Source organism: Callospermophilus lateralis, chromosome 11, assembly GCF_048772815.1.
Source record: "Callospermophilus lateralis isolate mCalLat2 chromosome 11, mCalLat2.hap1, whole genome shotgun sequence".
In the NCBI taxonomy this organism is placed as follows: domain Eukaryota; kingdom Metazoa; phylum Chordata; class Mammalia; order Rodentia; family Sciuridae; genus Callospermophilus; species Callospermophilus lateralis.
Window position 1 is genome coordinate 18,789,794 of NC_135315.1, and position 25,959 is coordinate 18,815,752.

The following is a 25,959-nucleotide window of genomic DNA, read 5'->3' on the forward strand; positions in this document are numbered from 1 at the left end:
TAGTGGGTAAGGGCACAATGGGAGTGGGTCCAAAGTCGTAGGTCTGAGCGGTAGCTCCTAGCCCTCACGTCCCCTCCCACCCACCAGCTGCTGGGAGACTACTTTCCTTGGAGTCATCCCGCCGCATCCTAATCTCCCTCCCTTCTCCTTCCCTTTTTTGTCTCCGCCCCCTCGCGCCGAGGAGGACTTGCCGCTTTAAGAGCTCGGCTAGCGATTGACAAGCAATAAACGCTGAGCGCCCGGCTGCGCTGGAGTCGCCCGGAGCTAGGGGCTCCCCGGGGCGCAGGTAGGTGTCCCAGGCCCCTGGGCCTGCACCCACCCTTGGACCCCTGTCTCCTTTTAGTTCTGGCTCGGCACTCTTGAGGCCCTATTTTCTGGATCCAAACTCCCCGGCCCGTTCCCACAGGCCGGTGTCCTCCCTCTGCAGCCCCTGCCCCCAGGCCCTTTCTGGGACGCCTGTAGGGAGAACCAAACCCCGCTGTCCAATGACGCTGGCCCTTGTCCCTACGGTAGGGGCTCCGCAGAGACATCTGGCACCGAGGTGGCGAACTGCGTGGAGCTCAGGTATCCGCGATTCTTCTCCCGGGGCGGTGCGGATTGGGGGGACTTTGAATCCCCGCATTACGTAAGAACCGCGCTGGAGACGCTTCCGGCAGTGGGGGAGCTAGACTGAGGTTGTGCAGAGTCCCCTTGCTACCCCGCCCCCCCCAGGAGACCAACATCTCAACCCTCTCTGGGAGGGGGTCCCGGGAAGGGGGCGCACTGCTTTCCCCGCCTCCCAGGCTGTAAAGGGGAGGGAGGTTGGGTGTGTGGGGGGCGGCTAGGGTTAAGGCCTGGGGACTTGCGGGAGAATTAGTGCCAGAAGCGAGGATCCAGGGTCAGAAAGTTAGGTCTATCTAGGGGGGTGGCGGGGAATGAAGACAGGGGTGGGGGGGCAGTCATTCAGTGACCTCATCCCCTGGTCTCCAGCGGGCGCGCAAGCAAAGAGCCTTCTTTGATGGCTCGCAACACGCCCCCCTTTCCCCAGGTCCTAGCGCCCAGCCGGTTAGGACTGGGTTCGTGGGGCAGGGGCGCTCTGATTGTAAATGTGGGCACGTCGGCCCGATCTCTCGACCCCATCAACTGGCCCTCAGTTTTGTCCAGCCCTGCCCGCGACCTTTCGGTCTCCAAAACGCCTTTGTTAGTCCTTTCTCCTCCACACCTCTTTGTACGCGCATTGATGGAGGGTGGGCGGGGGGTTAAGGAAACCTCCCCCTTTCACTGCCCGCCTGTCTCGCCTACGGACACTCTGGGGGAATGGGAATAGCTCAGAGGCAGGGGTGAGAGGGCATCCGGGTCCAGGTTTTTGGAAGCCGAGGTGCGGGTTCCCCGATGCCTGGGCCGCGGATCTTGGCACGGTCCCAGGCTGTCTTGCCTGGCACTGCCGTTCTCCAATGGGCACAGCCGGGCCCCGCCCTCTCCGGGGCTTGGGTGGGGGTGGGGCAGAGAGAGCTGACGCCGTGGGAACCGACTCCCCAGGGAGAAAACCCAGGCAGTCTGAGCCAGACTCCTGGGCTAGAGATTCCATACAGGATCCTTCCTGCCTCTTCCCACCTCCACATTCTCCCCTCTGATCCTGCATGTACCTCTATCAGGGAGAGAAGTCCCAACCAGGAGAGACCTCCCCTTGCTCTCTAGGAATAGGGACAGTGGGCATTGGTACCAGAGGCACTGCTGGCACAGTGGATCCTGAGCTTTTCTCTTAGCCTGAGCAACGGTTTCTTTCCTTTCCCTGAAAGCTTCTCCTACGTCCTCAAGAGCAGGTTCAGGAGGAGGGGGAGCCATCCATTCCCTTTACCTGTGCAATTTCTGCCACCTGAGCGCAGGTAACTGTCTCAGGCCTGGGAGAGGAATGGAGCACAGAGGGGTTTTTGAAATCAGGTAGTAGTTCCCCTGAGAAGAATCTTTTTTTTTGGGGGGGGAGGAGGTAAAGTTGTGGCTCCCCAACCCCCAGGCCCCAGTAGGAACTCAGTCCTAAAGTGGGCACTGCCAGCTGCTTCTCCCCCACTCCCCCACCCCTGCTGTGAGCCACTGCCTTCTGTTGTCATGGCAACTGGGGAATTAGGGTTTTATCCAGCAGCACATACCCAGGAAAGCAAAGGGAGGAAGGGGAGCTGACCTAGCTTGGGGAGGCCCTGGGATGGGCACTGGGGCTGCAGAGTCCATGCCTAATTCTGCCCTGAGCCCCTGTTCTCTGTGTCTCAGCTCTGGGCTAAGAAAGCGAGAGGAGAGAGAAAGGAAGCCAGATAGGCCTTGGGGAGTAGGATATTCTTCCTGTCAGCCAGACACAAATGTTTATGGAACATCTACATCATGTTAGGCCTGGGTACTAGAGGCAAATAAAATGGATGTTGTTCTTACTCTCATGGAGCATACAGTCTGGGAACTCTTGCTACCCTGCTTTTGACTCAAATTCTGGGCTATACCTACATATCTCCCACTTAAAAAAAAAAAAAAAAAGACAGATGGTAGGCAGAAACACCATTTTTTGCTGTGTGTGTGTGTGTGTGTGTGTGTGTCTGTGTGTGTGTGTGTGTGAGTGTGTGTGTTATTGGGTATTGAACCCAAGGGTGCTACATCCCTAGCCTTTAAAAATAATTTTTTTTTTTTTTGAGAGGGGGTCTAGCCAAGTTACACAGGCTGGCCTTAAACTTGGTCTTCCTATCTCAGTCTCCTGAATTGCTGGGATCACACAATGTGCACCACCAGAAACACTATTTTTTAAGAGTCATAAAACCCGGATTTTCATTGTTGCTGTCTATTAGCTTTATGACCTTGAGCAAATCATTAACTTCTCTGATCCTCCCCAGTCTCCTCTTCCTCATAAATGAGCATGTAATCCACTCTTCTCGCCTCCCAGAGTGCTTGGGATCTCTGTTGTTAACCAGCTCCCAGTTTCTGAGCAGTGTCCTCTCCCTACTTTGGGGCTGTTCCTGAAGGGGGTCCCTTTCCTACTCCCTGTACCTTCTCATCCTCCTCTCTCCCCCTCCAGGAGAAACATTTCAGAGCCCTTGCTGATCTCACCATGCCAGTTGCTGCCACCAACTCTGAGTCTGGTAAGAAGTGGGTGAGGCTGTCAGCTAATTTCAGTGGTTCAGAGGTTGCCAGGCAAAGATTTGGGGGTGGTAACAGCAGTCAGACACTTCCACAGCTACTCCCCCAAACACTCACCCATTCATTCTGGTCATCTCCTCTCTGTGATAGGATAGAAGAAAGGAGGAATAAAACCTTCCCCTGCCCAAGGGAGGGCTGGAGACCGTACAACTCATCTGTGGGGAGGGCAGGAGTGCATGTTCCAGATACAATCCACATATTATTGCTGGAAGGCAATGGCAGGAGGCAAGGCTGGTTAGAGAAGTGCCCCCAAGAAGTGGCCTAGGAACTAAGGCTTAGAAATGGCTTGGGGATAAAGGGACTATAGTGGCACAGTGGTGCCATGACCTCTAGGCCAGCATGTGCTGAAGGTGGAGAAGATAGGGGTATAGGAAACTGTAAATGAAGGGGCAAGAATACCAGGTCAGGATGTCTGGACATGGTTCTGTAGGAGGTTTCAGGGCAAGGGAGTGGGCTGCTCAAACTGGGAGAGGCCAGGAGCTAGCTGCTGAACCTCAAGGAGCCTGATTTTCCTCTTTTGCAAAGAGTTGATGTGAAACAGAGGAGAGCATGTTCCTGTGAGCAACATTCACAATTATGCTGCTGCTGCTGCTGCTGCTGCTGAATTGTTTGTTATGACATTGATCTTGTGCCTTGAGTCAGTCACCTTTCTTTGGGGACCTGTTTTTCCTATGATGAGGTGATAGGACAAGATCTTAACTTTTATTGGTCCTAGATCTCTCAGAATCTGATGACAGCAATGGGCCCTCTCCATAGACATGTTCTTTCATGTCCCAAATTTGCACTTTACTCCAGGGGCTTGTGGATCTCCTTGAGTGCATTCAGGGATCCACCAGATTATGTTCCCTGTGCTAGAAGCTGTCTAAGGGGCCTAGCAACTGCCTGCAAGCTCTGATTTTGCTCTGAGTTATCTGAATCTCCCCCTGCTTGGATGCCTCTAGTGTAGCTCCTTCCTTGCCCTGTGTCCTTCTGTTCACTCTGCAAGATGTTTTGGGGTTCCCACTTTGCTTAGAATAACTCCTAGTGTGAAGGTAGTTTTGGTAGCAACCAGAATCTACCCTGTGATACCCTTGTCGCCTAGAAAAGGCTTCTTCTCCATGCAGTGGAGGGACTGTAGGAATGTCTCAGTTTCTACAGCCTTGGAGGGCTCAGCGCCTCTATCTCCTGTCCAGCCTGCTGGCTCCCTGAGCTCTCCCCCTGCTTTAGTCTGCCTGAGCCCTACTTGTAAACAGCTTAGGGGTTAATTAAACTTATCCCTGAGCCTGTGATTAAAGGCCTTTCAATCTGGGGCTGCCCAGTAAACCCATTAATAGTGCCCAGCAGGGAAATAAAGGGAGGAGCAGGCCCAACAACTCAGCTTCCCTGCTTCTGGTCACTTGATGGAGGCATGGTGGGGACAAAGTGTAGGACTCAGGGGTATGGGTGTGGGACCTGCTTTCTCAAAGGACTCCTGAGGTCTCTGATCTCCTGGATGTGGTGCCATGGGCTGCTTCTGGCTTCTTATATCCAAGGCAAGCAGTACAAACTGCTCGTGCTCGCCTGGCATGCGTGCGGCCCGGGTTCGATCCTCAGCACCACATACAAAGATGTTGTGCCTGCCGAAAACTAAAAAAAAGCAAATATTAAAAAAAAAATTAACACTATTAAAAAAAAAAAAAGAAGTACAAACTGCTTCTTTTCCCAGAACCAGCCCTCTGCCACCACTCCAGGCTCTGTTAGCCCCTGACCTCAAAAATCTAATGTTGAATTTTGCACCTTATCATCTGGTGGTCATTAAATATTTCCCATGGAACTGACAGAGAGACAGCTGTGCCCCACCTCAGAGGTCAAGCTTCCTTCCCCTTCTCCCTTCCTTCCCTGGGACATCCCTGCTTGTGTTCTGCAGAGGGTGAAACTAGCAAGGTCCTTCTCCCACCCTTTCCTGCAGGCCCATATGGTCCTTGGCATTTTGGAGAGAACAGAACGGTGTTGAGTGTATTTCTCTTGAGAGAGACCCCACCTCTACTTTGAGTTAAGTCGAGGAGCCCTTTTCCTGAGGGTTGGGGTGAGTTGGGAGATGTGTGGGCAATGACACAGGCTGAGAGTTTAGAGATCTTGCCCCTGACCTGCAGCCTTGCTTTCTTTCCCCTTCACCAGACTCCCTTCTTTCTTTGAATCAAGGCAAGGATCCAGGACTGCTTTCAGGTTGAGCTGTCCCTTTAAATCTCTCTCAACCTGGGTTACTGTCCTGTGTGTAATCCTGCCTGCTGCCATGGCAACCAGGGGTGCAAGGCGACCTGGTGCCACTCCTCAGGGAATGGCTGACTGGTGGCTGCAGCACCTCCCTGGTGGTGGTCTCAGGGGTACAGAACCTTGGAGGAATGGGGCAGTGGACTGCAGTAACTTCCAAGTCCCTCCCTCCTGTCCACCCTTATTTCTGCTGCATGAACATGCATTCACCTTTTCCTTCCCTTCGTTCCAAGATGCCTGACTGGCCTTCTGGGCAGCACCCCTCATTCACATATAGGCCCAGCTAATGGGAGATGGGGAGGGAGGGAAGCTACATGTGAGGCAGGCTCAGGAGGGCTTGAGGCTTCCTTGCCCTGGCGGTGACCCCTCTCCAGAGCGGACAGTAGGAATGGTCGACTGCAAATGAGGGACTTTTGGGTTGAGGTATCTGCCTCATGTCACTACCTCCAGGAAGAGGACCGAGTTCTTCCCGGGGGCTTCCTTTGACTAAAGGGGTTATAAGGTCTGGAGAAAGGGCATAGGAATTAGGGCCTGGAGAAGGGACAGAGAGCAGCGGTCAGAAGGCTCAGGGAGGAGGAGGCACAGGGTGTGTTCGAAGGACTTCCAGAAAAGAAGGATGTAGGAACAGCATGGGGCCCAGACCCCTCTGCCCACAGGCTGTGAGGCGAGGGTCTCTGGGCACTGCACCAGTCCCAATGGGCATCATACTGATCCCGTCGTCCTCCAAACCTTCTCTTAGCTGCCGCCTCCCTACTTCCAGGGGTACTTAATGTTGGGGATCAGGCCAGCCAAAGGGTGACTCTCTCTTGCCATCTCCCTCCTCCCACCAGTCACCGCCCCTTCCCACTCGGCAGCGCCCGGGGTTTTGGCCAATAAGCTAGCCGGTCGGGGCGGCACAGCCTTGCTATTGGCTGATTCTTCAGCGCTCCTCGAGTCCCGCCTTCACCAGCGCAGCCCGGGTCTGGCCGGGAAGGCTGCTGGGGAGGTAGCGGCGTGAGAGGCTACTCTGGGAGCCCAGAGCGGGGTCGCCATGGCTGGCAGCCCAGGCAGCAGGGCCTCTTTGGAGGGGATATCCCTGAGCTCCTCTGAGGAAGCGGAACTCCAGAGGGAAGGTAGGGAGAGATGGAGCGGGGAGACCTGGGGAGAAGCTGGCCTCTTAACTCATCCTCCCCTTCGCGGGTTTTGGGGCATCTAAAGGGGGGGGGTGCCCTAGGAACGGGCTCCTGGGAGCCTGAAAGGTCTGGGGGCTCGGCCCTCAGGAGAACTGGCCTAGGCAAGGGACACCACCTCCCCTGACTCAGTCCCCAGCCTTAGCTGGCGTGACTAGTGTTGGTGGATCGCTGGCTTCTGAGCCCGTGGAGAACCTTACTGGTCGCTCATGGATGCCAAGCCCAGGCCTGGACAGGATCTGGAGAGCAGGCTCCCAAGTTGTTTCTGGAGAGGATGGAAAAGAGGAGCAAGAAGGGGATGTGAGCCCAGGAGTCCCTGAGCCATCTTGCCCGGTTCAGCGCACCCGCCTGCCACCTCCAGTACTTCCTGAAGGAGGAGAGGACTGACAAGAGTGTTGAGGGATCTACCCCTCTCCTCCAGGGCTTGGGTGCTGCTATGCAGATGTAGGCGTGGGTGGCAGGGTGGCAGAGTAATGATACCCTGTGCCCATCTCTGCCCCCAGCTGGGCACACTCCAAGTCTTTTTTCCTTCTCCTGGAACTTGCTACAGCCTGTAGCTACTACCTCTAGAAGTGGGTGAAGGCAGCCCTCACTTCAGATATTGGTGGCCATTGCTGTAGTCCAGCTTCAGGTGTTCTCCTGCCCATCCCATGCTGAGTGCTCATTCTTAGGATGACTTGGTCTGACCTCTTCCCTTGGTCTTGGGGTGCCTGTTTCCTCAGCTCCTGACAATATTCTAGGCCTTTGCTTTGACTTATCCATGTTAATTTCTCCGTGATTACAAATCATTGTCCATCAGACCCAAAGGGAAAGACTGAGGCCAATGAGGGATAGTGATTTGTGCAATGCCATACTGAATTAGTGGTGCCCGCAGGACTGGATGCCACATTGGCCTGGCCTGCTGAATGGTTGCCTGCTTGAATTTAGGCCTGTACTCAGGGACAGGCTGTGTCTCTTGTTCCTGAGCCTGCCCATGGCAGGTGACTGAGTCCTGAGGTTTCAACCCATCCAGAGGTTGAATGAGGAGCCTGTGGTTCTCTGTTGCAGGGCAGAATCTGGAACCTTATTCCTTTTCTCTCCCCCACCTCAGAGTCCACTTTCTGCTGCCTGGAACCTTCTGCCTACCAGGATGGTCAAGAAAGAATAGGCCAAGAGAACTGCCTCCTGCCCCTAGTTCCTCTTTTTCAGGCATTCAAGGCTTAGGTTGCCAAAACAGCAGGAAGGGAAGGGCTAGCTTCTGTAGGAGTGGAAGTGGGAGGAGGTATCATGGTATGTTGGGATCTTTTGTGCCCAGTCTGTACCTGAGTGTCTCACTACCTGCCTCCTCCCGACAGCCATGCAGCAAGTCTTGGACAACCTAGGATCTCTCCCCAATGCCACGGGGGCTGCGGAGCTGGACCTGATCTTCCTTCGAGGCATTATGGAAAGTCCCATAGTCAGATCCCTGGCCAAGGTACAGTGCTCCAGGGAGGTGGGCATAAGGGCACTGGGAATGGGACATGTGGCACAAGAGGCCCCAAAGGGGCGTGTGGAAAACATCACACCCCAGTGATGACCCTGAGGCTGCAGGTAAAGAAGATGCCCCCACACCTGGCCAGTGAATGTGTGGATAAATGTTGGTGACTGTCATCTTGTGGGGGGCCTGATTTGAGGGGGAGGTGAGCATGCCTGTGGCTTGTAATCTCCACAGTTCTCCTTGCCCATTTCTTTGCCTTTGGGTGTTTGCGTAGGTGTATCAGATGGGAGAGTCATTAGAAGGGAAAATTATAATACAGTTTGTTAATGGCCATGCTAGAGACAGATGCACAGCATTCTGGGTGGGAGGGAATAGAGAAAATAGGTGCCTAACGGAGTCTGGGAGGCAAGGGCTGCAGAAGATTCTTGGAAGAAGGGCCCCCTTGGCCAAGTGTGGAATGAGAGGAGGGGTGGGCATCCTGGGCCCCCCGGGAAGAGCTTGAGCAGAGGTGAGAGGGAGTTAGAAGTGAGAGGGAGTTGGAAGTGTGCGGGGGACTGAGTGCTGGTGTGCCGCTGGAGCCCCAGGCAGAGACAAAGGAAGTGAGCTGTGGAGATGGTGGCAGGTTGTGCAGGGCACTGGAGACCATGCCAGGGACACAGCATCAAGGAGGCTTTGTGTGCTTTAAGCAGGGGGGTGATGGCGGCATAGGGGTGTGTAGGAGCATCCCTTTGACAGCCATGTGGAGAATGGTTGGAGTGTCACATCTGGAGTGGCAGAGACCAGCTAGGGTCCTTGTGGTAGTTCAAGTTGGAGATATTGAGAGACATGTGGAGTGGAACTTGGTGTTTGTAGGTGGGGTGGGGTGGCAGAGCACTGGCTCTGCCCCAGGGAGGAGGACCAGCGTGCCTTCAGCTGAGGGAGCAGGCATGGGCGGGAGGAGAGATACTTCCTGTCCCAGGCAGAGGTGAGGTACAGAGGATGCCTGTGGTCAGCTTAGAAGCGAAGGTAGGTGTTGTAGGAAATCAGGCCCCCTACCTGGATTTCTCCATGATTTCTTCCCCTAGTGTGGGAAGACTGAGGCAGTCCCCTTCAGTGAATGGTGGCAGGGGTGACAGGAAGTCAGTGAAGACAGTGATGAGGGGAGAAGGCAGTATAGCTAAGTGGGCAGAGGTAGGGCTTCTGTAGGGCTGGCTGTGGCTGGCCTCAGTGTGGGGTGTGGAAGAAGACCACGTCCTGCTGGAGGGAGTGAGCTGCTGCATGGGACGCTGTGTCCCTGGGACACAGCCTGGACATATTATTGTCTGTGAAGGTCCCTGGAGGTTGTTAAGAGCAGGTGAAGAGAAGCCAGAAAACTGGTCTAATTGGAGGAAACAGGAGAAAGACAAGTTGCTTTTCATTCAGTGACCCAGGAATTATATGCACTTATCAAAAATAAAAGCAAAGAATTACGCACATTTCAAACATTGAGAATGTAAGCTCCATAAGGGCAGGAGTATTTGTTTGGTTCACTGCTGCCTCCTCAGAGCCTGAAATGGTGCTTGGTTCACAGTGGGTGCTCACTGAATGTGTTCAATGAGCCCTGAAAAGAATATAGTCAAACTTCTAGGCACCCATCTCCAAGAGGGTAATATCAGCCATAGAGGCTTTGGACTTCTCTCTCTCTCTGTCTCTCTCCCCTTCTCTCTCTTTCTTCTGGGGATTGAACCCAGAGGCACTCTATTCTGAGCTATATTCCCAGCCCTTTTTTTTTTTTTTTTTTGTAATAGAGTGTCTCTAAATTGCCAAGGCTGGACTCAAACTTGCAATCCTCTTGCCTCAATCTCGCAGATCACTGGGATTACAGGTGTGTGCCACCACACCTGGCTGCTCTTTTTTTTTTTTTTTAAGAAATAAAAAGTATGATACTGTCAACACCTCCTTTTCTCTTGTTTCCATTGATTCCCTTCCCTAAGGGTAAACACTAACTAGAGATTGATGATGTCATTTTTGACTATTTGCTATTCTTGCCTACATTTGTGTTTAGCCACAAACAATATACCCTTGTTATTTGCATATTTAACTTTATATAAATGGGATAACAATATAAACTGCCTGTTTTTGAGATTTCTCATTCATACAGTCATATAGTTATTGCCATAATTATAGATAGATTAATTTTCACTGTCAGGAGTTATTCTAATTTATTAATAGAGCCCAGTTTATTTATTGGTTCCCCTGCCAAGAAGTAGATACATTGTTACTGATTTTCCTCTAATAAGGACAGCACAGCAGTGAACAACCTCCTATCCATCTGTTTCTGCACATGTGTGAGTTTCTCTAGGGTGGACCCCTTGCATTTGACTTGCTGAATATGTGGATATTTGAACCTTAATGTCTATAACCCAGGGGACAGACCCAGAAAGTTGAGGGTTCTGAAAGAAAGTCAAGTCTGGCAGGAAGATCATAAATCCAGTGGGTTGGCTGTAGACAGCAGGTGGAATCCCTGGCAGGTGGCTGGCATCTGGGAGGACTGACATGGATCTAGCAGCAGGTTTCCCAATAGCAGGCAAGGCCAAGGTGAGGAATCCAAAGCAGGTGACATTCAGAAATCTAGAAAAAATTATTATCTGTGGAGACTCCTGCCAGTGGAGAGTCATGGGAAGGCAGTATATGAACTAATCCACGTGAGATAATGAAGAAAGAACATGGAGTTTGGAATCCAAAGACTCACTGATTGGCTGTGTAACTTTAGTATGTCTGTCAACCTCTCTGAACCTTGGTTATTTCCTTTGAGAAGCCTAGAGAATTATGCTTAGCTCTCAGAGTCATGGTGGAGCTGGTGGAGGTCATAGATTTGATAGTGCTTTTTAAACCATCAAGAGTTGTTGTCCTGTATCCCGGTGCAGTGGCACATTCCTGTAATCCCAGGACTTGGGAGGCTGAGGCAGGAGGATTGCAAATTTGTGGCCAGGCTCAGCTAGGCCCTAAGCAACTTAAAGAGATCTTGTCTCAAAATAAAAAATAAAAAAGGGCTGAGGATGTAGCTCAGTGGTAAAGTTTCTGGGGTTAATCCCCAGTACAAAAAAAAAAAAAAAAAGTTATGCTATGTTCTTAGCCATGACCTGAATTCCTCATGAGGGCTCCAGGCCTGAGGTGAGGCTGGGGTAGAAGAACTGGCAGAGCAAGCCAAGGCCCTTGGAGAGTGCTTCTTGGGAGGTCACTATGATAGAGACTAACAGAGGGACATGACCATGATTTAGTTCTCATGTTTTGGGGGGCTGGTCATGTGGCTTTTCTGCTCGGGGTCTGCTCAGCAAGGGCTGGGTGGCCGAGGGTGGCCTCACCCACATGTCCTGTGTCTCAGCAGAGAAGGCTGCAGCATCTGGCCAGGCCTTACTCCTTAGGAGGGTAGCCTCTGCTTCCTCATGTGCTGTCCCTAGCAAGGGAAGATAATTCCTGCCTCACAAGCACCTGCCAAACCTCTGCTTGCATCATATTTGCTAAGGTCTCGTGGGTCACCTTTGTCAAACCCAGAGTTCCTTCACTTTCTGGCACACCTTCTGTCTCCTCAGCTTGCATCATATGGAACTTCATTCAGTTTTTGAATCATTTAATTAGGAGCCAGTGTTTCAAATAAGAATTCCCTGTCTTCTGCCAAGATCAGAGGGGTTGGAGCAGGAGGGTGGAGGGGAAAGCTTTGCAAAGAAATACCGTGTGCACCTTCCTCGGTTGCAGCCTGCTGAGGGCTCTGGATCGGGAGGCAGCAGAGCTGGGCACAGGTGATGTCTCTACCTCTAACTACCTGCTCTGCTGCAGGGGATTTTCAGAGAATGAACCACTTGGTGACCATAGGAATTCAAACCACCCTCCTGTTCTGGTGCTTCTAATAATTGCAGTATGTGCACAGATCACTTAAGTGAATATTAAGGACATCTTAGCAAAATACTACTGAGTAAAAAAAAAAAATAGTAGGTGAAATAATTGCTCACTTAGTAGTAAGTGAAAAAAATCAGGCCTTCCAGGATTTTATGTATATAGCATTATTTCCTTTTTTTAAGGGTTAAAAATAGCTAAAAACTGGGCAGGGGTTGTGGCTCAGTGGTAGAGTGCTTGCCTAGCATGCGTGAGGCACTGGGTTCGATTCCCGGAACCACATAAAAATAAACAAATAAAAGAAAGTTATTGTGTCCATCTACAACTTAAAAATATATTTAAAAAAATAGCTAAAAACTATATTCATTTCAGGAATACATAGACTACATACAGATACAGTAAAACTTCCACAGGAAGCCTGAGAACGATGAACACAGGGAATGGAGATGGTGATTTCTGTGAGCTGGGAATGGTGGTGGTGGTTAGGTATAGGATATTGTCAAGAGCCTTGTTTTTGATTTGGGAAGTGGGTTCTTAGATCCTTGTTATGTTTTTAAAAATAATCTAATTCAATACCAACTACCTACCAAGGAATCATATACAAGCCAATGATGAGAACATATCATGAACCCCGTATTGTATTTAATCCAATTCTGAGTTTTCAAATTCCCTAAAATTGTGATACCTGCTGGGTGTTTTCAGTTCTGGTCAGCCAGCTGTTTAGATCAGCCTGCCGAAGGGTTTGCTTTGTGTTTGTATGATTCAATGTTTTTGCTTTTTGGCACTGGGGATTGATCCCAGGGGTGCTTTACCACTAAGCAACATTCCCAGTCCCCTTCCCCCTTTTTAGATTTTGAGACAGGTCTCACTAAGTAGCTTAGGGCTTCTCTAAATTGCTGAGGCTGGCCTTGAACCTGTGGTCCTCCTGCCTCAGCATTTCAAGTCTCTGGGATTACAGGCATGTGCCACTACTCCCACAACTCCCAGTATGATCCAGTGTTAAAGTTTCCTCTGGGCTGTGAAGGTTGATCTTGGAGAGCTGTATTTTTGTGTCTGTGGGTAAGACGTTCAGGAGTAGCTAAAGGAGGAGTAATGGAGCAGCCTTTGTTGGGCTGGGGGAAGGTGGGGGGGCAGTCATTAAGTCAAAGATTGAGGATATACAGTTTAGGAGGCACCTGGCTTCCCTCTTGGTCAAATAAGTCTTCTCTGGAAACTTGTCCTCTCTCCATCCATGGAACAGAAGGTGCTAACGCCAAAATAGGCAACCTCTCTAATGTTTACCTCAGGATCCCTGGGCCTCAGCTGGCTTCCATTAACCCCAAAGAGCCCCAAAAGAGCTAGGGTTGCCATGGTGAGATCACTAGTACCCAAGTGCTGTCTTTGTTCATTCTCCAAACTTGGTTCTTGGGGCCTCAGATTTCCACCACTGGCCTGGGCACAGTGGTGATGAAGAACCCCAGAAGCCTCCATCTTTCACTCAGGGGCTCCTTGGGCCATGCTGTGCTCAATGATTCTAGATTATATAAGGGCTCTGAGGAAGAGCAATGCTTTGATACTTGTTCTTGTCCCAGGCACTAGTCCTTCGTCCCTTCACTTATTTGTGTCTCCCCAGCAGGAACACTCTGCTCAGCTAGGCAGAAGATGGTTTAGGTTGCTGCTGAGCCACCAACCTGTGTTCTCCTGGCCCATTTTGGGGAAGAGAAGGTAGAAAGGATCCAGCCTTTGTTGAGCACCTGCCGTGTGCTGACCACTGTGTCTATCTCACTGAATCCTCCTGGATTACTATGAGGCGTTATTAAACTGTCCCTATCTTGAGATGAGCCTGATGATGCACTCCTGTAGCCCTAGCTACTGGGAAAGCTGAGGCAGGAAGATCTCTGGAGCCCAGGAGTTCCAGGCCAGATTGGGCAACATGGCCAGAACCCATCTCCAAAAAACAAAACAAAAAACATCAAACAAACCCCAGAAAACTCTCTGTCTCATGGGCTTAAAAAACATTATGGTAAATTTCAAAAATGTATCCTGAACCCCCATCATCCATTACCCCACTTTAGCATTTAACAACTCACAGACAATCTCATTTCATTCAAGCCCTCCCCCACTTCCCTCTCTCCTGAATTATTTTGAAGCAAATCTCAAATATAATATGATTTTATCTATAAATATTTTAGAATCTGAATCAAAAATAAGAATTCTTTTTAAAAAGTCACACTATCATTATTACATCTAAAACACTCAACAGTAATTTTCTTCTGGATTTTTAACAAATGGTTTTGGCACATGTGGATAGTCATTTTGAAAGATACCAAAGTGGATCCATACCTCACACCATTCATCAGAATAAACTCCAAGTGGATCAGGGATCTAAATGGGAAAATATGTGTCCTAGAAGAAAATATAATTCTGTATATAAGGAAAACACCCCCCACCTTTAAAAACTATGTGTAGAAATTCAGAAGCTTTAAAGGTTAATAAATTCAACCATGTAAAGCAATTTTTTAAAGAAAAAAAAATTTTTTTTAGCATGGCAAAAACACCATAAGCAGAGTCAAAAGACAAACGAGAAGCTGGGGGAAATGATGTGCACAAATAAAGGGCTAATCTTCTCAATATAGAGAGAACATTTTAAAATGAGAAGAAGAAAAAACCAAATAGAAAAATTGGCAAAAGACACAAACAGACAGTTCACAGAAAAAGATGTACAGATGGTCCTTAAACATATGAAGAGATGCTCGGCTTCCCTCGTAACAAGCAAAATGCAAATTGAACCCCACTGAGAGATCATTTCTCATCCATGTGACTGGCAGGAATTCAAAGGTTTGATCAGCACTGATGGTGAGCTGCAGGAAAATCTCCCAAACAATACTGGTGGGAGGGAAAATCAGAGGGGAATTTGTCAGTATCTAAGAAAACTGCACATATATTTACTGCTTGACCCAGGGAGACTTCTAGTAATTTATGTGGAAGATCTTCTCCACAGGTACAGAGCACCATGCCACTGTTACACACCACAGCTTGATTTGCAATAGAAAAATATTAGGAGCAGGCTGGGGTTGTGGCTCAGTGGTAGAGCACTTGCCTAGCATGTGTGAGTCCCTGGGTTCAATTCTCAGCACCACATGTCCACTACAACTAAAAATATTTTTTAAAAGATTGGGAGCAACCTAAATACTCATAGAGACTGGTTGAATATATTGTAGGACTCCAGTCATACAACAGAGTCAAAGGCAGTAATTAATAAAAATAAGCTGGGCGTTATAGCACACGCCTGTAATCCCAACAACTTGGGAGGTTGAGGCAGGAGCATTGCAAGTTCAAGACTAGCCTCGGCAACTTATAGAGGCCCTAAGCAACTCAGTGAGACTTTGTCTCAAAAAGTAAAAAATGGGACATGGCTCAGTGGCAAGTCCCCAGGATCAAAATAATAGTAATAATAGAGGAATCCGCCCCCACCCCACCCCATGTAGTGCTGTGGCATGATTTCTAGCTCACATTATTAAATAAAAAACCAGACAACAATCTAAATCAATTAAACAACCAACCAACCAAAGCCGCATGATATTAACGAGTGTATACAGTGTTCTTTTATGTAGAAAAAAAAAAAAGAAAAAAGAAACAGAATAAATAAATAATAAAGAAATGAAAATGATTACCTTGCTGGGCATGGTGACCCACTCCTGTAATCCCGGCAGCTCAGGAGGCTGGAGGAGGATTGAGAGTTCAAAGCCAGCCTCTGCAAAAGTAGGGTGCTAAGCAACTCAGTGACACCCTGTCTCTAAATAAAATACAAAATAGGGCTGGGGATGTGGCTCAGTGGTCAAGTGCCCCTGAGTTCAATTCCTGGTACTCACCCCAAAACAAAACAAAACAAAAAAAGATTACCTCTAGAGTTTGAGGGTGAATGGGGAAAAGGGGCCAAGGATGGAATTGCTACTTCTTTGAGTTTACTTTTAATATGGATTTGAAATTTGAACCCTGTATATGCTATACATGTTTAGAAAATAAAATTACATATTAAAAATGATAAAAGCAAACTCTAAAATTAAGTTCAGATAAGTATACCTATCTGTATATTACATTGTGCTAATCAAACAGAAAGAGGAAAAGGAGTCATGTATGTCTAGAAAGAACAAATAAATTTAAAAAAAGAAAAGAAAAAGGAATTAATTTAAGTAACCTTGTCCACAGTGTTCTGACATACACGATGAGTGGGATGTATTCTAAGGCTGTAGTGGTATTTAATAGAGTAGCCAGTAGCTATGTGTGACTATTCAAATACTTTAAATGCTTGCTAAGATTTCAATGTTTGTGTCCCCTCCAAAATTCATGTTGAAATTTTATCCTTAATGCAATGGTATCAGGAGGTGAGCTCATTAGGAGGTGGTTGAGTCACAACCACCTAATATCATTCATGAGTGATATTAACTGCCTTGTAAAAGGACTGGAGGGAATTAACTAGGACCTTTTGCCCTTCCACCTTCTGCCATGTGAGTACATGTGAGAATTCCCTCACCAGACACTGAATTCCAGCACTTTGACCTTGACTTGGACTTCCCAGTCTCCAGAACCATAAGAAATAAATTTCTATCATCCATAAATTACTCAGCCTCAGGCGTTTTTTTTTTTTTTTTTTTTTTTTTTTTTTATAGAAGCAAAAATGAACTAAGATAATACTTATAAGATAAATAAACTAACATGCCTAAATAAAACTTTTAGTTCCTCAGTTATAGCAGCCACATTTCAAATGTTCCCTAGCCACATGTGGACAGCAGAGATCTAGAACATTTCTCTTAATGTAACTTAGTGGTATTCTGAGGACAAAGAAAACTGCAGGTAAATCTTGATTTTTACTGAGTAGATTTGTGATAGTCAATTCTGAAACTTTCTTGAATTTTGAAGGACAGAACAAATAAGTAAATGGATGGATATTATTGAAATAAGTTGTCACTGAAGGAGAAAGGAGATGCAAATGGAATGGGGGAAGATGAGGGAAATCCCGCAGAGTTTGATTTTAATTGAAGCTATCAGTATCAGCTAATGTCTGTCAAAAAAACAGTCTTCCAGAAGCAGCGAGTACCTCTTTCTGAATTCCATTTCCTGTCAATCTACCTTGGAGAAAATAATGATTCCAGACCTGGGAAAGGGAAAGTATAAAGTGTGCTGTGCCCAGAAGGGAAGAAGGGGCTCAAGGACTGATGAGCACCTGTCCATGGGATGCAGGTGTGAATGGGGCTCCCCCTCCTGGACAAATTTGGGATGAATTGAGCCAGTGAAGATGTGGAGGTAATGGGCTAGAACACTGAGAAAAAGAACGTATAATAACTCAGAAGGATGTAGAAAGAGATGGGGAGGGGAAGAAGGAAGAGCACTTTCTTATAGTAGAATACCAATTATAGTAGAATACCAGCTTTGCCCAGGAAAGGACCTTGTAGACCCAGGTCTGGAATCATTAGTTTCTCCAAGGTAGATTGTAGATGGGTGATGGAGTTAGGTGATCACAATTTTGCAACTGGTAGTAGGATAATTGAGTCAGGAAAGGATCTTAAAAGGAGGCTTAAGCTGCTAGTGAGGGATTGTTGGTTTCCAAGTATGGGAGAGTCAAGGTCACCTCTATTGAACTCTTACTAAAATGATTACCTTAACTCCAATCATGAGGAAACAATCAGAAGAACTTCAGTTGTGGAACAGTCTACAAACTACTGGCCCAGACTCTTTAAAAATGTCCTGAAAGTCTAACAGTTATTGGAATTTGTTCTAGATTCAAGGAGAGCCAGGTATAGTAGCACATGTCTGTAATACCAGTGACTCGGGAGGCTGAGGCAGGAGGATTGCAAGTTCAAGACCAATCTCAGCAACTTAGTGAGGTCCTAGGACATAGTGAGACCTTGTCTCAAAATAAAACATAAAAAAAAGATCTGGGGATGTAGCTCAGCGGTTAAGAGACCCTGGGTTCAATCCTTGGTACCATAGTCAGTCAATCAATCAATTAATAAATTAAAGGAGAACAAAAAGATATTCAACACATGATCCTTGATTGGATCCTAGATCAGAAAAAATAAAACCATAAGGGGACAACAGTGAACATTGAATGTGGACTATCTATTAGATAATGTTTTGTCAATGTATCAATGATAGAATGTCTTGTGTGTGTGGAAATGCCATCGTGGTTTATGGAGCAGAATGTTTTGGTTTTGAGAAGCGCATGTGGAAGTGCTTTGAGATGAAGTGACTTCAACTAGTGTTCAAATGAATCAGAAGAGAAAAATGGCCTTCATATGTATGTCACAAATGGGTCTGCTTTGCCCCTAACCCACTCAACACAACTCCCCTCACTGGCTGGTCACTGGGGAAGGCTTCATATTCTCTTTTCAGAGCACCTTGTCGTGGAGCCCAGAGCCCGTAGAGCGGCAAGCAGGTGCAAGGCCCTCACCTGGCACCGTGGACTGATTTCTTGTCTCCTCCCTCATTAGGAGCACTGGAAACCCAAGTTCAAGTCCCGGGGATCTTGGGGATGTTAATCTACATCCTTATCGTCCTCATCTGGGCTCCAGGGTCTCCAAGGTCTCACCCAAGAAGTTATCCTTGAACTCCAACACCTATAGGGTCTTAGGACCCTATGGTCCCCCAAAAAATGATTTTTGATGACCTTCTGTGTCAAGGGAATAGAATAAAAGTTTGTCCTGCGGGGCTGGGGCTGGGGCTCAGTGGTTGAGCAAGCGCTTGCCTAACATGCATGAGGCACTGGGTTCCATCCTCAGCACCACATAAAAATTAAAAATAAAGATATTGTGTCCACCTATAACTAAAAAATAAATATTTAAAAGAAAAAGTTTGTCCTGTAGATTCTCCGTCCCCTAAACTGAGCCCTCAACATCTGGGGGGAGAAAGAAGAAAGCAGGGTATGCATGTGTGCCAAGTGTGCTAGGTGAGTGCGCAGGAGGAGCTAGAGTTGATCAGTTAGTGGGTGGGAGCTAAAGCCAGGATTTGGGGCTAGTAGCTGGAAAGGGACTAGAGCCTGAAACCTGGGGTTGGAGGGTACTGCTTGGCGCCCCAAGGCTCCTGGGGAAATGGTCAGTCTCACATGTTTTTGTCCCCATCCCTAGGCCCACGAGAGGTTGGAGGAGACAAAGCTGGAAGCCGTGAGGGACAACAACCTGGAGCTGGTTCAGGAGATCCTGCGGGACCTGGCGCAGCTGGCAGAGCAGAGCAGCACAGCCGCAGAGCTGGCGCGCATCCTTCAGGAGCCCCACTTCCAGGTTTCTGGCTGCTGGGGCTAGTGGTGGACTAGGAGGGTGTGTCAAATGGGACATGCCCCTGGGAAGGGGACCGGCAGGAAGTTGGAACTGGGATGGGAAGGGACCACAGGGCTTTGCCCCATTGTCCTTCTTCTTCCCATCACATCTCCAGTCCCTCCTGGAGACGCATGACTCAGTAGCCTCAAAGACCTATGAGACACCACCTCCCAGCCCTGGCTTGGACCCTACGTTCAGCAACCAGCCGGTCCCTCCCGATGCCGTGCGTATGGTGGGCATCCGCAAGACTGCAGGAGAGCATCTGGTAAGGGTGACAGGGCGGGCTCCAGGCGGGTCTGGTGGGACAGGGATTCAGAATAACCAGTGGGGGAAAAGAAAGGGCAGGTGAGGGCTGAAGAGGAAGATGGGCTCAGCTTTGCCCAGAAAGGACCCTGTAGACCCAGGAGCCACAGCCCTGTGCGTAGGCCCCTCGCAGACTGTGCTCTCGGCTGGCGTCAGTGCCTTTGATAAGTGAGCAGAAGGATAGGAGAGGACTGTGAGGGCAGGTGGGCCGGTGGAGCCTGCAGTGGAAGGCCCATCAGGAGACCCATTTGAATATTCTGACTCAGGGGAGCCTTATCATACACACCCTCTGTCCCACAGGGCGTGACATTCCGTGTGGAAGGTGGCGAGTTGGTGATCGCTCGCATTCTGCACGGGGGCATGGTGGCCCAACAAGGTCTGCTGCATGTGGGTGACATAATCAAGGAGGTGAATGGGCAGCCGGTGGGCAGTGACCCCCGCGCACTGCAGGAGCTTCTCCGCAGCGCCAGTGGCAGCGTCATCCTCAAGATTCTACCCAGTTACCAGGAGCCCCATCTACCCCGCCAGGTGGGTCCATCTGCCTAACACCCCAACCCACAAAAGACCCACGGGATGGCTGTGTCTTTTCCAAGCGATCCCCGCCCCCCAGTTTTCAGGGATGCAGTTTCTCCTCTCCAACCTGTTTTGAGGCAAAATAGACAGTGGGACCTGCGTGCCAGCCACGTGGAGCCTCTGTGTGTTGTGCATGTGCATGAGCTCGAGGGTTTACAGACATTATGCTTAGGCACTCCGCGCATGTGCAGCAGACTGTGCATCTACAGTTCAGATACCTGAGTGCACAAGTGAGCGCCTGCGTCTGGTGCACAATATTGTGCAAGGCTCGTGTCCTGGACAACTGCTTCCTGGTTGGCAGATTGTGGAGATCGGTCTGCTCTGCCCAGGTCCCCTGTCGGTCCTCTACCTCTGTCAGCCAGAGCCCTCTCCTCCAAGGAGGAGGGGGTGGATGCAGGGTTAGGAGCCTGGGTCTTCTGTTCTGCTGATCCTGCCTCCTCAGTCTGAAGGCCTGCCCCAGGCCCGAGCAGTTTCCGCATTCCTTAATCTGAGTCTTAGTTCTAGATGTGAGGAGAGGTGTGGACCAGGAGAACAGCCAGGCAGGCCTGGAGGCAAGGCTCCTCTGGGGGGCAATGCCAGCCTCTCGGGTTTTTGTGAAGGGAGGGGGTGGACCATGTCCTATACCCATGCCAACAGAGCCTTCCCTCGCTCCTTCCTTTGACCCTTCACCCATTCCCGGCCCAGGTATTTGTGAAATGCCACTTTGACTATGACCCAGCCCGAGACAGCCTCATCCCCTGCAAGGAGGCAGGCCTTCGTTTCAACGCCGGGGATTTGCTTCAGATCGTAAACCAGGACGACGCCAACTGGTGGCAGGTGAGCCGCGGGCGCTCCTGCAGTGTCTCCAGGTATGGTGTGTGGGGGGGGAGGTGAGGGCACAGAGGGGGTCCCTCTGGCTCAGACAGGTTGTTGGCTCACGTCCATTTCAGGCATGCCACGTGGAAGGGGGCAGTGCCGGCCTCATCCCTAGCCAGCTGCTGGAGGAGAAGCGGAAAGCATTTGTCAAGCGGGACCTGGAGCTGACACCCACCTCAGGTAGGAGCTCCCCTGTCCTCCTAGAGCCCCATTATGGTCCTGCCTGCCTTACTCACCCATCTCCCTTGGCCAGGGACCCTGTGCGGCAGCCTTTCAGGAAAGAAAAAGAAGCGAATGATGTATTTGACCACCAAGAATGCAGGTGGGTATCAGTGTGCCCCTCCTTGTCCTCCTCAAACATGACAAATCCCCCAGGGACTTGTAAATATGTTCTGGCTCAGACGCTGCCCACTTGTCCCTGGGCCCTGCCTGGTTCACCCTTTCTTCCCTGGTCTGGAGCTCTTTTATCCTCGACCTCCGAGAGCTCTGTCTCTGCCTGCCCCATGATGCAACCTGTTGAGCAGTGCCATCTCCCTCTGTCCAGAGTTTGACCGCCATGAGCTGCTCATTTATGAGGAGGTGGCCCGCATGCCCCCGTTCCGCAGGAAAACCCTGGTGCTGATTGGGGCTCAGGGTGTGGGCCGGCGCAGCCTGAAGAACAAGCTCATCATGTGGGATCCAGATCGCTATGGCACCACAGTGCCCTGTGAGTAGGAGCTGGGCCCTGCTGGGTGAGAGCCAGGAGCAGGGGCTGTGCTGGGGGTCCCACCTGGGACCAAAGTTCATCAGCATCAGGACAGGTGGTACCTCTGGGTGTGAGCTGTAGGGTGTGCGCCCTCTGTGGGTGGATAAGGGGAACTACAATTCAGGAGAGCTGAGAAAGGTGTCCTACCAACTCTTTCCCTTGCTAAAAATTGTGGGGGGAAAACATGAGTGTCCAGCCCAGTGAAACAGGGATCTGAGCTGTGTGTGACCTGTGGCAGGAGGGTTTCCTAATACATAACTGGTGTGGTAGGGGTTGTTGAAAGCTGCAGGCTCCCAGAGGCAAGGACAGTACTGACTGCAGGTCTGTTTGGCCCTTGCTGTGTGTCTTTGTGTTGCACATTGCCCTTTCTGGGCTCCAACTGTGAGCACTAGGTTGCTCTCTGAAGGTCCTGTGTGTGTGTTTGTGTGGGAAGTTGTAGTGAGGGCTCTACCGTGTGTACTGTGTGTCTGAAGTGGTGTGGTCTGCCTGTGCTCATTCAGCCCTTCCTCCCCACCCAGACACATCCCGAAGGCCTAAGGACTCAGAGCGGGAAGGCCAGGGCTACAGCTTTGTGTCCCGTGGGGAAATGGAAGCCGACATCCGTGCAGGGCGTTACCTGGAACATGGAGAGTATGAGGGCAACCTGTATGGCACACGAATCGACTCCATCCAGGGGGTGGTCGCCACCGGCAAGGTGTGCGTGCTGGATGTCAACCCCCAGGTACCGCCGGGCCTGCTCCTTCCCAGCCTGCTGACAGAACCCCATGACCTCCTTTCTTGCCCATCCTCAGGTGCCCACCCCTAGTCACCCTGGATACCCTTCCTGTTACCAGGACGCATGTAGGGATATTCTCCCCACCTTCTTCTTCTTCTGCAGGCAGTGAAGGTGCTGAGGACAGCTGAGTTTGTCCCTTACGTAGTATTCATTGAGGCCCCTGACTTTGAGACCCTGCGGGCCATGAACCGGGCCGCGTTGGAGAGTGGAGTGTCCACCAAGCAGCTCACGGTGAGGGGCTCAGAAGTGTGGTGGGAGAGGTCTGAAGGCTTCCTGGTGGTGGGGATGGGCTCAACTGGTGCAGAGAAGGAGATGGCACTGGGGAAGGAGAGAGATGGCCACCTATGTTGTCAGGGAGGTAGGACTTTTGATGCTTGGTTTGTAGATATGGAACAGGAGGCCTGAGAGAAAATGAAGTGCCGTCTCAGAGTGGGCCGGGGACACAGCTAGCCTGGGGCAGAGGAACTTCTGATTCTAGGCCCACTGCCTTGTCCACTCTACAGGGACAGAATGGGGCCCAAAGGAAGTTCCAGAGGGCCAGTGGAAGATCTGTGGGGCAGAGGTGGGCTCAGTGGGTCTGGGGGTGCTTACAGCTGGGGAAGGCAGAAGGGAGGGAGGAAGCCAGAGGTGGACAATGGTTGGAGGGATGAGTTAGCATGAGGGAGCAGGAGGGCCAGGAGAAGGGGCTCACCTGCCTGATGTGGCGACTCCAGGGCACTCCACCTTCCAGGAGGGGTAGAGTTGCAGAACTCTGAGCTCAGGCGTCCCTCTGCTGGCCAACTTGGTATTGCAGCTCTCGGGCCTGGAGTCAGCACTGCTGGTCTCAGGAGAAGTTGCCTTCAGTAGGGCTCCATCCTGCTGATGGTCCCTGGGGGAGATCTGGGCCTTCCCTTGGCCCTTGCTCTGGGAACCTCTTGCTTGTAACAAATGTGGCCACGTGGAACTGCCGGGATACAGTTGGCTTCTTCTTAATTTAAGTCAGTTGTTCAGTTCCCTCCCCCATCCCTGCCCGGCTCCCAGAGTCTAGGGGTGGGGTTGCCCTGGTACCAGTTGTGCCCAGGTGTACCCTGGTGCCATTTCTCCTGCCACATGGGTAAGGGGGCCTGATCAGACTGGGGAGAGCATTGACATGGGAGGCAGGCAGACCCTGCTGGGCTGTGTACCCCAGTTTTCTCCATTTTAAACAGGAGATTATTAATCTTTGCTACCTTGCAGCAAAGATGATGTGGGTGGTAAAGTGCTCAGTGCTGTTCTTGGCACTTACTAAAAATTATTTCCTTCCTTCCTTCCACTTACCCATCTGACCATGGTCTCACGAGAGCTTCTTGGGGTGTTCAGGGAGGGGCTCCTGCTTCCTTGGCCACGGAATCCATTCCACTATGATGGGCTTTGAGGAGGGAGTAGGCTGGAGACCCCCTTGATGATGGGGATGACTTGTGGCAACTGATCAGCTCTCGTTTCCCTCCCCCTTCTGCCTGGCAGGAGGCAGACTTGAGACGGACGGTGGAGGAGAGCAGCCGCATCCAGAGGGGATATGGCCACTACTTTGACCTCAGCTTGGTCAACAGTAACCTGGAAAGGACCTTCCGGGAGCTCCAGGCTGCCATGGAGAAGCTGCGCACGGAGCCCCAGTGGGTGCCTGTCAGCTGGGTGTATTGAATCTCCATCTGGACCTTGTTCCCCCTGGGCTGTGACCCAGAACCTAAAACCACCCCTTCCCCACCTGTGACCCCCAGCCATGATCCTCAGCTCCCGTCCTTGGTCTCTGGCTTTCCCCAGATAACAGCTCCCAGCGGGCCCTAAGCCTGGCTTCAGCACAGAGGCGAGCACTGCCAGGGAGGTGGGTGTTCATGGGGCACATCTGTGCCCAGGTGCTGCCCACTCCCAATGTTCATTGGCCACCAGATATCCCTCTCTAGGGACCAAGCTGTGCCCAGGAGTGTGTTAGAGCAACCTCCATATTGCTTAGTCTAGAGAATAGAAAAGTCGATTGGAACCAATTGGCCGTAGGTACATTGCCCCCTGTCACCCCTGGGCACCTTTGCTCCTCTGGTCTAGTCACACCTCTCCTATTCTTGGGCTTCTCCCACTTCTCACCCCTAGTCCTAGGAGCAGGCCTTGGGCTGTTCCCAAGTGGCCAGGGGAGCCACCGGCAGCCAGGCAGGCCTGGGCAGTGGTGCCAGTCGGGGCCATCGTGGAGGTTGGAGGAGCCAAAATGTGAGCCAGTGGCCACAGCTGGGCCACACAACTCTCAGCTCCCTTAGAAAAGGGCAGGGTCCCAGGAGCGGATGCTGCCCTGTCCCTCCCTCAATCCACAGCTTCTCACTGCCGAGGTCTCTCCACAGACTTCTCCAATGTCCTCCTGGCAGGTCCACCCTGCTCCCCAAAGTGCAAGGCTGGCAGGGGCCGCAGGCTCAGCCCAGATTGCAGGGGAGGGGTTGGTGAAGGACTGAACCCCATGACAAGGAGCCCGCTCTACTCCCCGTGGCCCATGGCCCATGGCAGGGACACATTGTGATCACCGTCCACAACCTCTTCCCATTTTGGTCTCTTTCTGGCTGGGCCCAGATGGCCCACTCGCATCAGGCTTGCCTGGGTTGCGGGGATGAGGAGGGGCTGTGAGCACAGGCTTGGGGCCAAGGACGGGTGGCTCTAGCAGCTCCTGGATACACAGCCCCAGGAGTGCCATTCCCACTCTGGTCTGTGCAGCCTGTCATTCCACATGCTGCGGTGCCTGCTCTGTGTCTCTGGCCCTGGTGTGTATGAGTGTGAGGCTTGGTTTAGAGGGAGGGGAGGCAAAGGGTTCTTTTTTTTTTTTTTTTTTTTTTGAGGTTACTCTTTGGGATCTCTTAATGGGGGGTTTCCCCATCAGCTCTCATTTCTTATGAGGCCCTTGTTCTAGACTCCAGAGCCTTGGCCCTTCCCAGATGTCTTCCTCCACTCTCCTATTGTCCCCCTGTCCTAAATGCCACCCTCTAGTCCTTAGGGAGGGCAGTTTTGTAAAATAGAATTCCTTTTATGGAAAGACTCCTGTCCTAGATGTCCACAGGCATCTCATCCCTCATTCTTCCCTTCATTCCTCCCTGAGGTGAGCCTGTCCTCACAGGGGACACCCCAGGACCCCCCTGCACCAGCCTCTCGACTCTTCTGAGTGTCTAGTCAGTCTTTGCTGCAGTGTCAGCCAAAGCTGGCCCTGAACCACTGTGTGCCCATTTCCTAGGGAAGGGGAGGGAGAATAAACAGAATATTTATTACAAATGTTAGAAATATATTTATTATATTAGGAATCTCATTTGCATTTGCATAGATACACAAATGAGATGTCAAGGTTCTCGAATCTCATTTGCATAGCTCTGCACACACTATGCAGTCATCTTTGTACTCTTTCCCACTTTAGTCGTGTCCTTTTCATCCTTGACTCAGCCTCCCTTGCAATACCCTCACCCTCAGCCTAAGGTGACTGGGAGTGGGAGGACAATGGGGTATTTTTCCTGAGGACTTGAGGCCCTGGAGTTGTTTGCCAGTTCCCACCTCCCATGTGGGGTCTGGAGGTGGAG

General features: G+C 50.6%; 1 protein-coding gene across 1 annotated transcript; it reads left to right on the forward strand.

Annotated features, from left to right (window-relative positions):
• Positions 1-199: 199 nt before the first annotated feature.
• Mpp2 (MAGUK p55 scaffold protein 2) lies at positions 200-24,617 on the forward strand. The gene is made up of 13 exons (XM_076869426.2): positions 200-286; positions 3,032-3,095; positions 7,886-8,004; positions 18,963-19,115; positions 19,267-19,416; positions 19,755-19,982; positions 20,712-20,843; positions 20,957-21,062; positions 21,136-21,204; positions 21,427-21,588; positions 22,146-22,348; positions 22,505-22,633; positions 23,885-24,617. Exons 2-13 carry the CDS (start codon positions 3,065-3,067, stop codon positions 24,059-24,061), a joined length of 1,659 nt encoding a protein of 552 aa, XP_076725541.1. The 5' UTR covers positions 200-286; positions 3,032-3,064; the 3' UTR covers positions 24,062-24,617.
• Positions 24,618-25,959: the final 1,342 nt, after the last annotated feature.

Coding starts and splice junctions, on each gene's coding strand:
- Mpp2 (XM_076869426.2), top strand. CDS start 3,065: ATGCCAGTTGCTGCCACCAACTCTGAGTCTG. Junction 21,063..21,135: donor GGAGCTGACACCCACCTCAG/GTAGGAGCTCCC, acceptor TCCCTTGGCCAG/GGACCCTGTGCGGCAGCCTT. Junction 22,634..23,884: donor TGTCCACCAAGCAGCTCACG/GTGAGGGGCTCA, acceptor TCTGCCTGGCAG/GAGGCAGACTTGAGACGGAC.